Raw genomic sequence first — 13,080 nt, 5'->3', positions numbered from 1 at the left:
ACCCATCCCATGCCTTACCTGACAATTCTATAAAATCCCCTCAAGATGAAGTGGCTATTTCTGTTCCTCTGTGTACTTCAGGTGATAAGTCCCTGGGATTACACTATATTTGAAGTTGAGGGCCTACTTTATGAAGAAATACTGAACCTGGTCAGCTGCATCCAGGACCAGTAGTGTGTCCCTATCCCTATTGGGCATGTGCTTCCACAGGCTAACCTCCTTTCCCTCTCTGCGAATGCACAAGGCCACTTGTCAAGGTCATCCCCACCATATAACTAGGCACCAGGTCTTATGTGGACTCTACGTTCACATCCTTTAGGCAGTTCTTAATTGCTGACATCAACATCGCTAGACTTAAATGCCCTTCTGGACTTCTTGTCCATCTTGCACTGGTTCTTCTTGTGAGCCAGAATTACTTTCTTTTCTACTAAGGCAAAGGTCTACTTTTCTCATTAGCAACCAAGGCTACCATGTTCTCTTTAGCATCACAGAGCAGCGTTTTCTCTCCAGGAACTGGGGTAGTGAGCTTCAATTTTAAGGCCTTCTCAACCTTGCTATCCTTCAGTTTTGATGAGGACAAACTGCAAGAGGACATCCCTGGACCACAGACATTATGCTATTTCGTGGGGACAACCCCATGTAGGATTGTGGCCTTCTCAGCTTTATCCTCATTCTCCTTTTAAACTTCATCCTCATTCTCCTATGAAATGGACTGTCGATGACAGACCTCCCAGGCTCAGACGGCAATGTGGTAATTTTCCTTCTTGGATTCCCTGCTGATCTTCAGTCCTTGCTGTTTGCATATGCTTCTCAGCTCTGCCACGCTAAGTCTATTCAAGGTAGGTCAGATCTAGCATCATGCCTCCCAATGACTTAAGGTGCAAATTTGAGTGCAATAATTAATTTAGGAAAAAATTAAAATTACATAATAAGACTAAAATCTATTTAAAAATCTAAAAAGTAAATTTATCTTGTTAAATTAGAAAAGGATGTTTAATATAAATTAAGATCAGTGCATGGGACTGTAGAAGACAAGTACTGAATCCCACCGCTGAACACCAGTGTAAGAAAGTGGATTATTATTTGAGGTGGGAAGTCATCCACTTCAACAAGCAATGATACTAACTTGTCAGGGTGAACCCAGAGTGCTAAATTAAGTAAGCTCAACCCTCTGGTAGCTATGGTACAGAGCAGACAGATTTAACATAGGGTAATGTGTAAAGTATTTATGCAGTACCAAAACAGAAATAAAGTCAAACAGCAAATAATAAAAATCCCAACCCAAATAAAAAAAATATAATTCAGCGTATTAAACAAAATAACACCCAAACAAAAATCAAATAGGGGGAGCTGGAGATATGAATGTATAAAGTTGCAAGTAAAAATAGCACAAATAGCACCAAAATGCACTAAGGGCCCGTGGTGAAGGTTGGACAGTCTGACCGCCACATTACAACACAGGGGACCGGGACTGCCGGAAAACCACTGCCGTCGCCAGGAACACTGTTCTCGACAGGCTGACGACGGTCTGAGTTGTGGTCAGCCATGGCGACACTGCACTCAGCACCGCCTTGCTGATTACAACTCAACTTTCCAATAGCCTATTCATTTCGGGGACCCCGCCATGAAATGCTGGTGGAAAGCCAGTGTGGTGGACCACAGAGGGGCCCCTGCACTGATTATCCCCATGGCCTGGGCAGTGCAGAGAGCCCATGCCCAACACCCTTGGAATCTCACTGTCTGCTTTGCAGATAGTGCACATTCAGAGGCTGCTGTTGTGCTATGATATTGGCCTCAGCTCCCTTAAGGGGGCTGAGACTAATACCGTAGCACTGTTCCCGCAAGTCAGCCTGGCGGTCACATCATAATACAGTTTTCCTGCTGGTGAGCCCAGCAAGAACATTGTAATACAACTGGCAGAGGGGTGCTGCCGGCATGACAGCAGTGTCCTCCCTGTGGCATTGGCAGTCCTGTGGTGTAACCGTCAATGTCATAATGAGGGCCTAAGTGCCAATGATGGTCTATGGAAGTGGTAGACCGAGGCCTAAGTACGATTTCCGACCGTCTGCAATAGAGTGCGAGTCAGATACACCAAGTGGGTTCAACCCAGTCACAGATGTTACCTTCTGACTTCATCTTCTGTAAGGAGCTCAAAAACCTCCAGCAGGGCAAGCCTGATGCTGTATCTGAGGAATGTGCAACAAAGTCATACACCTTTGCCCCAAGGGCTTCCATACAGCTTCAAACGTCTTGAAAGTCCGAAAAGTTTGAAAGTCCCAACATTTCAGAGGGAAATATACCCACCCAATATACTGTTTCCAGATGTCTCCTTCCTTAACGTTCATGTGGCGATTCTATTGTTTCAGTCTCTATCACTCATTCTATGTCCTATCCATGTTTAGCTCCAGGGGCTGCCACTGAACATATCCTTTTAGTTTGATCTAAATTCAGTTTTAAGTTATGACCACTAATAATCTCCATGTAGTCCATCAATACATCTTCCTTCAAATGAATAAAAGGTAGTAAGTAAAGCGTTTCCAATTAACTTCGTGCTCATGCTAATTCTAGAGCAATGGGGTCTGAACCACAGTCTGCTTCTATTATGTGGTAGCTGGACAGACAGAGGGTGGTACAGTAACTCCATTCTGCTGTACTCTAATTCTGAATAAAAGATTCTTCATTGGACATGAACATTTGCATTATATCTGACACACCATTTAAGAATTGTTCATTAAAGTATTTTTTTATTCAGAATTTAGGTAAATTAAATGCTACTAGTGGCCTGTAGCACATATTGTGCCACCCACCTAAGTAGCCATTTAGAACATGTCCCACGCATGCTATTACAACCTGCGTACCGTTTTAAAACTTGCATTTCGACTCAGCAAAGTAACCTCTTTGGCAAGCCTAAAACTCCCTTTTTAATACAGATAAGTCACCACTACAGTAGGCCCTAAACAGGCCATAGGTCAGGGTTCATCTTATTTAGAAAGTTGGACATTTGCTTTTAGGTCCTGCTAGCAAATTTGATTTTCACTACTGAGACCTATCCCTCCCATAGGATAACATTGGGTTACCTTATTACATTTAATATGTGATACCACTTGCATAGTCCAGGTAGAAATATCGTGGGAATCCCAATTTAAAATCCTTTTTAATTGTAAAGTTGGATTTTAAGTTACAATTTCAAAAAATACCACTTTTAGATAGTTGATATTTTTTCTAGTCATAACAATTTGGTGCCTGCAACCTGTTCCTGGGTCACATGAAAAGGTTAAGTTGACCTTTGTGTATTCTCCCTAACAGCCACATAATAGCGGGATTAGGTGTTACCTGGATGGACCATCCCAGTTAAAATGGGGGATGGATGTGTGAACAGCCACACTTGCGTTTCAAAAGACTGGACCTCTGCTCTCGCACAAATACCTTCTGACTAGCCTATTGTGCCGGCAGACAGACTAGGACCAGGGCAGGGAGGTAGGAAATTCCAGACACTTCTGTGGGCTGAAGTCTGCAGAAGTTTCTTGCACTTCAAAGGGGGGACCCGGTATAAAAATCGGACCCTCAGACTTACTCTTCAGTACACCTCTGGACCTCCGGATAGTACAGAAGAAGGCGGCCTGCTGCTTGAGGTTTTCCCTGCTTGCTGAGAAGGAAGCCTGTACCTGCTCCCTTCATCACAGGCTGAATGACTCCAGGGGACAGCTGAGGGACCTCCTGTTCTGAGGTACAGGGACATAACAAGCTCCGGAGGCCTTCCTGCATCTGTTCCCCTGACCTGCTGCCTGTACCTGCAACTGGAACTGCCTGAGCCCAACTGGCCTCTGCTAGAGTTAGTGCCAGATCCCCAAGAGGGGCCTCCCCAAGTCATGTACCCTTTGCTGGCATAAGAGTGCAGTTCTTTGACTTAAAAAGGAGACATTTTCATGTTTTGGACTCACAGCTGCTAACAGGCCAGTTCATGGCAAGACCACCAATGCGAAGTTCCAGTGGACGTGACCCTTCACTTTTCAGCGACTGCCTGCGGCAACCAGCAATGCGAGATTTGCACTCTGTGCTACAGCATCAACAGCCCTTGGTTACCACCAAAGCGAAACTCCAGCAACGCCCTTCCGCAACGCCCAATAGGTCCTTCATGCTACAGCGACGACCATCAGCAATGCCCAATGTGCTCTTTTACATCGATGACCACCGTGACGCTCTACCTGTTCCTCACGGCCTCCTCTTCCATGAAAGACTCTTCACACCAGACTTTGAGAAGGTAATTTTTTCAGCAAGAATAACATGGTTCCTGTATCCGACTTGTGCTCTATCGTGGTCGGCCTGAACTTGTATCTTTTGCCCGGCATAGTGTGGCCAGATGACCTTGAGTGGCTCTTAGTGCATTTTGGCGCTATACTTTCCATAAATCTTGGTATTTTTGTTGTTTTGGTATTAAACAATTTATTACTTTTTAATTTATTTTTCTAAATCGGTGTATGGTTGTTCTTGTGTTGTGTTTTCATTTCATTACTGTTTAAGAGCTGCATAAATACTTTACACATTGCCTCTGAGTAAGCATCACTTCTTTTGTGCCAATCTACTAGATTGTTAAGCACAGATTAGTTCCTTTTGTGTTTCACCCTGACAAGGATTTTGGCTGTTGCTTGAAAAGGGCTCACACACCCTCAACCAATAACACAGGTTTTTCACATAGGGTCACAAATCCATACCCTGTTACCCTCAGTTTCAATCCCCAGTGTTTCACAAACAGAAAAATATTAAAAAGTGTTCAGTTGAAAGTTGTATGTCTGTGTCACAGACTACAACTCTCTCATGCAGTGTACTTGCAAAATCTTTCCATGAAATACTTCACCTCCTAGATCGCTATGTTTTGTTACTGAAAGCCTTGTGGTAATTCGCTATATTCAGCTCTAGAGAAAGGGCAGTCACACATTCTAGTTTATCACTGCAATGTATTGGAACTCTTGTCTCTCATCAGTATTCACCTGTCCTTCTATCTACTTTGTATTCAGGTATTTCAAAGGCAGGACAACCAAGAGTGGATAAATGTCACTCTATTCGTTCGTTTGTACATTCATTCATTTACACATGCATTCACCGTTCAAGTTAATCATAACTTGCAATTGCCTTCACTTCCTGATGGTAAACCTGTCATGTCTTCTGACCTGTTACTTGAAAAAAATGTATTCACGTTAACTTTGAATGTAGAATCAAAAAGATGTATTATTGATCCAGATGTAATAAGGTTCTGGGCATGAGAAGTGGTTGAAAATGTTTCAAACTGACCTCAGTTTGCGAAATGCAGAATCATAGAGGGTCGCTGACCGACCTGTCTAATGAACATCAATTACGAAAGTCGCAATTTGCAACCCTGCATGATTGGCTGAAAATGTAGGGAAGGTGGTCCGCAGTGGTCACCAGACCACCATCCCTGTGATACAGGTACCGAATCTCAATTTGGTTGGGATGTCCACAGCTCACCAATCCAAGCTACGATTCAGTATCTGTTTCTAAACCCATTTTAGGATTCTGTAAACTTTTTAGACTTCTCAAGTGGGCTTAGTACATACACAATAACATTTTAGCTATTGCAAATTTTCAGTTTTTGTGAATAGCATTCTTTGTGGCTGCTAAAACCTTTAATTCATCTGGCCATTAGTCTACACCACAACCACATCTCTCTGGGGAGAAAAGTCAATCATTGTTTATCATTTGAAAACATTCTCATACGTACAAGGTTAAACATGTAGGGCCTGATTATATGTAGGCTTGTGTGACAGAATAATTATTGCAGCTGCTAAAAACTTGACACCAAGGTATTCATACTTTATCACATAGTGTAAGGGCCTCGTTGTGAGTTTGGTGGTTCCACCACAGGACCGCCAAACCCAGGGGGTGGATGCCACCCCCATAGCAGTGACATCCCCCTGAGCGTATTAGAATGTTCCTGCCGGGCTGACCAGCGACAACATTGTAATATGCGTTTCCGCTGGGCTGCCCGGCAGGAACAGTGTGAGGATATTATTAATGTCAGCTCCTTTAAGGAAGTTGAGGATAATATCCTAACAATCCAGCACCCTTGGAATGCGCACTGTCTGCAAAGCAGACAGTGCTGATTCTGATGGTGCTGGGCGGGGAGGCCTTGAGCTGCCCATGCCGTAGGGTTGGGCAGTCTGGCTTTTTGCCAACCTTTTCATGGCGAGGTCTCGGCCATGAAAAGGCAGGAAGAAAGAGGGGTTATTAGCTGCCAGGCAGTGCTGAGTTCAGCGCTGCCCTGTCTAGTTACAAGCCCAACCACGTCATGTGGTCGGGAACCATATTCCCAGCAGGGACAGTGGTCCCCTGGTGGGGCCGCCCACCAGGGTTGTAATTGGGAAGTCAGACCGCCAAAATTGCAGTGGTCCGACCTCCATCGTGAGTGTGGCGGTCCTCGGACCACCACACTCGTAATGAGGCCCTAGGTGTTTAGCTTATTGCACTAAAGTCTGCATGTTCCAGTAAATTCCTGACTTTTTTCTCTTGTTAGGGTGCAGCAGATTTGACCTGTGAAATTTTAACATAGGGCGTGATCTTTATCACATCTGGCAATTACCTGGTAAATACCTGTAAGCTTTGCTCTACTTGTCACTCAAATGTGAGCAGGGATTGCAATTTAACGGACCACTTGTAATCAGGCCCTATAGGGGTTATTAGGAGTTCTGATAGATGCCCTCCTCCAACCTTTTTAAGAGTGTATACAAATGTACACAGTGTACGGCAACCTGTTGTGCATCCACTAAACTCTAAATCACCACTTGACCCTTTTGGTTCTGTTTACAATGTCACCAAAGCCTTTTCTGTTATTGTTAATATTTGCTTGCTGACCCTATGTGGATACCAATTCCGAAACGCTGGAGCCGCTCTTACCTCACCTTATCCTCTCTCACAGTCATATGTTCTGTTTTCTAGACACTGCAGGGTGCTTCTATAAATCACATTTTCACCACCTCCTCCTTTGTTCTTAGCACTGAAATTTGGTAAGGTGGAGGATAAAGAATCGCAGGATGAAGAAAATAAAGCAATGCATATATTATGTTCTTCCCTGTCATTCTGTCTTTCTCTTCTCAAATTTCCACAAAAACATGTACATAAACCTAGAGAAGATTCTTGTTTGTCCCATCCAAGTTTGTGTAGATTGCTCTCTTTAATCTTTACTGAATTTCTCCAATCTAGTATTCGCATCTTACCACTTTACTATCACATCATCTGGCACATCCGTTGCTATGATCTCAGATTCAAGTGCCAAAGCTTATTTGTTATATAGCAGTTGATCCAAGGAGCCATGTTTAGCCAGATTCTCAATCATTTTCTGGTTCTCAGATTGTGATTTTCCACCAACTCTTTTAGCAGGCTCAGGCTAGGTCTGCATAACTCAGAAGATCAAATATTTTAATTTTCTCAGTATCTCATTCACTGAAAACATTATGCATTCTAGTAAGTTTCCTGCATTTAATAAAATCTTGACTGCTCTTCAAAAACAACATGCTTATTCTCATAGATCTGGGTCACTAGTTCCCCATCTTGATTTAGTCAATTCCTAGAAGTGGACAAACCTGTTGTTCAATACATTGTCCTGCTTACTGCTGTCCACTTTCTTCCATCACTTTTTGCTAGTGAGAAAGGAGCTCGTAGTTTTATGGAAAAGGCAAACATTAATTTGGAAAAGTTGATCTTGCATGGTCAACTTAACTTTTATTACCGACTAGTGTTGTTCAAAGGATCTATCTAAACCTTCCAAACCAATTAGCCAAGGGTTCGGACAGCAACTGAGTAGCAAGATTTTCTCAGAGTTCACAGGAGAATATATGAGTATGGGCGTACCCCTTGTTTCCTCACACATGTACCCAGCTTGGGCCCCAACCCTATGTGGCTATGTGATGTGAGACACTGACACATATTTCATTACAAGAGTAGTATAACGCTCTGCATTGTGGAGCTTGGTCAACAGTGTATTTGTGTGTTTGTGTGTGGGTGTGCCTGTGTGTGTGTGTGTTTACAGGGGCTCAGGATGACACCCTGTGCTTGTGCCCATGTGTGATATTGGGAGTTCAGCATGCCTTGTTTTTGTGGTTATGGATCTGTGCTATCAATGGTACATAATATTGAAGACATACCATTGTAGGTACCTTAATATTGTAGTTTTGAATATCGATGGTAAGTATATTACTTTACATTTTTTTAACAATAATGAAAAAGTTTTAAATATCTTATATTTAATGTTGTGGTTTTGGTTATTAATATCAATTTTATGTGTTTTTGTTAATAATTCAATTTATATTTATTTTAAATATATTTTAACTTATTTGTGTTTTTCATAGGGGCATTTAAAAATATACATTTTAGACTTTTTTGTTTTACTATTTTAATTAAATTTGTAAATCTAATGTTTTCATTGTTGACTTTAAATTGTCTTTTTTAATTAAAATGTTTAATTAGTTTTATAATAACATTGAAAATATTTATTTTTTATATTATTTATCTTTTGAAAGATGGGTTTTACAGGGGTTTTGGGTGATGGACATTTTACAATCATGTTTGTTATATTTCTTTTAAATTAATGACATTGTTCATATTATTTTTTTATTTACTGTTCAAATGTTTATTTTAAATCATGTTTCAGGATGATGTGTTTTGTAGGGGTTTGTGTAGGTAGTGTTTTAAAATTTAAATATTCTTATTTCATTATTTTAAATATTTGTGCATATTTTGGTTAAACATTTAAAAAAAAAACTTTTAGTGTTGTAGTAGAAAATATTTTGTTTAGGAATCTTGTTTCTGATTTTTAATTGTTTTACATTTTTTATCAACTGTTACAAATTTAAAAATTGTGAATGAAATTATTGTGTTTATCTAGATTGACATGGCAGATATTATTACATTTATTGAATTATTAATTTTGATATTACTATTACAGGTTTCATGTTTTAAATAATATTATTTTGCTTTTCACTTTATTAGGTAAATCATTTCTCATATCTTTATTGGTATTTATTTTATTTGTATGCATCTACCTTCTTTCCATTTTTACTTCTACCATTGATTAGTTTGGAGGGGAATAGTACATTTGAAACCTCCCCCCCACACATTTCCCTCAATGTTAAGGTTGTATTGGAAATAGTAATGCTGACACGCAGCTCCAGGCCCAAGTGCCCAGTGTTTTCCCTAATGTTGTTCAGTTTTTAATCAAAATAGTAAATCTTGCCCTTGAGAGCCCAGTGCTTTCTTGAATGCTGCTTTGTTTTAAGTGGGAATAGTATGCTTGACCCCTCCAGAGTTCAACACTTTCTCCAATTTCGTTTCATTTTAAGCGGTAATAGTAAATCTACTCCCCCACCTGACAAGTGATTTCCTCATGTTTTTCCTAGTGTGGAGTGGGAATAGTAAATCTTACACCACAGAGTCCAAAACGTTCATCTCTGTTGCGTAGTTTAGAGTAGAAATAGTTAAAATGACCTCCCACCCCCCAGAGTCCAATGCTTTCCCTATTGCTGGTTAGTTTAGAGTTGGAATAGTAAATGCTTACATTTTCTATAGTTTGGAGACAGAATAATCAGACTCCTGTGCTACTCTATCATCCAACATTTTCCCCATTATTGCTTAATATTGTTTGAGAATAGCACATCTGAAATCCCCTGGGTCCACCGCTTATCGCACTACAGCTTAGGTCATAGTGGGAATATTAAATCTCACCCCTCTAGAGTCCAACACATTCCCCAGTGTTACTTAGGTTGGAGTGGGAATAGTAAATTTGCCCACATTATTCCCGTAATCTACTGAGTTTGGAGTGGAAATAGTAAAAATGGTGCCCTCAGAGTCCAACGTTTTCCCCCATGGTTTTAAGTTTGGAATAGGAATATGAAATCTGACCACTCTCAAATATATGTCAATTTATTAAAAAAGTAAATGTTCTAAATATGGTTTAATATTTTTGCTGAAGTATATGAAATTATGTAAATTTTTAAACTTAAAAAATGTATGAAGATGTTCAGTTTTAATATTTTTAGTTGTATGAATTATGTTATTTTTTAACTGATCTGTGTTTTGTAAATTTAATATTTTTCAATGTAGAAAAGTATATACGTTTTGATTAATTGTAATTTAAAACACATTTTAAAAGAAGAATTACAAAATACATCTATGTTAATTATATACAATATATTTTAAGGAGTACTGCAGCTTTCAATTCAATTTAAAAATAATTTTAATAAAAAAAAATGTTATATTCCAAAATTATATTCTACATATTTGTCACATTACATTTTCTTAATAATATTTTTATCATTTTAATGTTTATTTTAAAACTTATGGGCTGATGACGAGTTTGGCGGACGGTAAGACCCGTCCGCTAACTTCCGATGGAAAGGTTGCCGCCTTACTGTCGACCTCGCCAACGGCCCCATTACGACTTACCCTCTGGGCTGACGGGTGGAAACCAAGGTTTCTGCCCATCAGCCCAGTGGGAATGTGGCAGCAGCATTGTTGATTGCTTGTAATCGAGCTAGCAGCAATGCTGTCGCCCACCGGGGCACACTATGAGGGAGCAGACAGTGCGCATTATGAAGGTGCTAGGCAGGGGTACACCTGCACTGCCCATACCTTGGGCATGGGTAGTGCAGGGTCCCACCTGTGGCCCCTGCACCTGTTCTCCGGAAGCCTTTTCATGGTAGTGAAACTACCACGAAAAGGCTGGTGGAGAACCAGGTTGTAATCAGCAGGGCGGTGCTAAGTTCAACACTGCCTTGGCTGATTCCAACCTGAACTACTGTCAGACCATCAGGAACATCGATGAGTCATTTGACCGCCAAACTTGTAATGAGGACCATAACCTTATTGTAGTCTATATTTTTGCATTAGATTATTTTTTAACCTTATATATTTTGGTAGGACCATAGCGTGAAATCACTGTTTTAATTATATGTGTAGGTTGCCAATATTAAGGTTCTCTATATTTTATCCTCAATATTATTGTAGGTCGATATTTTTGTAGTTGATATTTAGGACTATAACTTGTTTTGTGTTTCCACCAGGCCTTATCGTGCACAAGGAACCCTGTGTGTAACTGTAGAAAGAATATGCACAAAGAACTGCTTTGCACAACACTATGGTCTTATTATTTTATGAGACAGTATACTTTATGATCACTGATAAACGTTGGGGTCCCTTTCTTGAGGCAAGTACCACTGCTAAATACGTTGGTCACTCTCACAACATAGAAGTGCCTATGGGCTTCACAGGCACACACTCCTTGACTCTATTGGACTTCAGATCAAGCCACGTGTATTTTTTTGCATCCTCTCCACCTGAGTTGTTTCCTACTCTCACCCTGCAACATAGAGGTCCCAAGAGTCCCCTTTCCCTCCACTAGTAAACCTTTCAGGTCCCTCTAGCGACTCATTAGGCTTGAGAGATAATAAGTGAGGCTCAAACCCTGGACATGTGGCCTTTCCTTGGAAACTAGTACCACCTGTACATTTGTCAATGGCACTGGATAGTCCATCTCTAGGACACAGGGCATTTGTCTTTACTTGCAGCTGGTGACTAGGCCGAAACATATCCATTGACATAGAGGAAGATACTGGAACAGATCCTGCAGGCAGACAAAATCACTTACTCCCTGGTCTCCACTATACAAGAGTTGACACATCCTTCCTCAGCCTGATAATGAGAGCTGAATCCAGAACATATAGGGTATTACCTGGGAATGTAGAATGGACTTGCCCCCTTTTACTGTCCCCAATTAGGCTAAGGGCACTATTTTATTAGCAGTCTCTGATCTCCCCTTCAGTAGGCTTGATTAAGCAAAAGACTGCTAAGCTTAGTGATAACTAAACTATTGCTATTTGCAATTTACTGCATCAAAAATGTTAAGATAAAAAGCATATACGTCTTTTTACTCTGCATCTAACATATGTTGTTGTGGTGCTCCTATTTGGTGGTGATGAATTACAGTCACCCTCGTGTTCTATGTTTGTTACCCATCCCTTGGGATTCCTTGGCATTCTGAGTGTATAGTTAAGACATCCATTGTGTGCCGGTTGGGCCACTCTGTTTATCCTTATGACTACCATCCCATTCTGTGACCCTACTTTCATGAGTTGAGCTGGTGGCATCCACTTCTAAGCCAGACTGATCTGATTATCTCATGTGCTCATTTTGGTTTCAGTTTGAATAGTAAATAAGCCTCATGGACTATTCAGGAGAAAGTTGTACTTTCTTCAGATATTTTAAGGCTGGAGTTAGAATACTTTATTAGTATGTCCAGGATCCACCAAACCCTCTGCAAGCCTGTAGGCAAACTGATGGCAAAACACCTGCTATGGTCAACATGGCAAGTCCCCTGACCTATGGCCAGAGAGAAGCAGTAACAAGGAGCAATAGACAGAATATTATTTCTTCAGTGAAAATGTGCAGAGAAAGAAGGTGCTTTCATGAAACAGAAAGAAAGACTTTCACTCTTCAACACTGGCTAAAAGCAAACAACTAAGACCATGGTTCTGTTGAGAAATGTGAGGCTCAGAGTAAAGAAGTACTTCAATGAAACCAGAACTTTCCCTAGAGTAATAATGTTCTTGGTGCCCCTTTAACTACAGAAGCAAATATGTTGTGGTATCTCTGCTCATTTATCATACCCTGCTTGTGTTCTCAGGTTTGCGTTACTCATCTGGAGTTCCTTTATTGGACTGGTGGGATCGGTCGTGGTAACCCGGCCTTATTTTGGAGAGATCAAGTCTCCCAATTTCCCCAACCCATACCCTAATGACAATGTGAGCTCATGGGACATTATGGTGCCCAAAGGCTTTTCGGTGAAGCTCACATTCTGGCAGTTTGACCTGGAGCCATCTGAGTCTTGCCTGTACGATTATGTGAAGGTGAGTGTTAAAAGTAATATCACCTAAGTTGTGTGCTATCAGGGACACTAATGTGCATCTATGGTAGGTACATAACTATGTACCTATTCTATGAATACTGCCTCCTCATCTCTAGCTCTATGTCTCTCCTAAGTTCCCTCACAAAGTATCACTTCTCTATTCTGCTGCT

General features: G+C 40.8%; 1 protein-coding gene across 1 annotated transcript in view; it reads left to right on the top strand.

The window, feature by feature from the left end:
* The window catches only part of C1R (complement C1r), a 63,735-nt gene that overhangs the window by 11,503 nt on the left and 39,152 nt on the right, over positions 1-13,080 (top strand). The window contains exon 2 of the mRNA XM_069243027.1: positions 12,689-12,911. Within this exon, the coding sequence (XP_069099128.1) occupies positions 12,689-12,911 (223 nt within the window). The remainder of the gene's footprint in view (positions 1-12,688; positions 12,912-13,080) is intronic.

Source organism: Pleurodeles waltl, chromosome 7 (genome assembly GCF_031143425.1).
Source record: "Pleurodeles waltl isolate 20211129_DDA chromosome 7, aPleWal1.hap1.20221129, whole genome shotgun sequence".
NCBI lineage: Eukaryota > Metazoa > Chordata > Amphibia > Caudata > Salamandridae > Pleurodeles > Pleurodeles waltl.
This window is presented reverse-complemented; position numbering and strand designations above follow the sequence as displayed.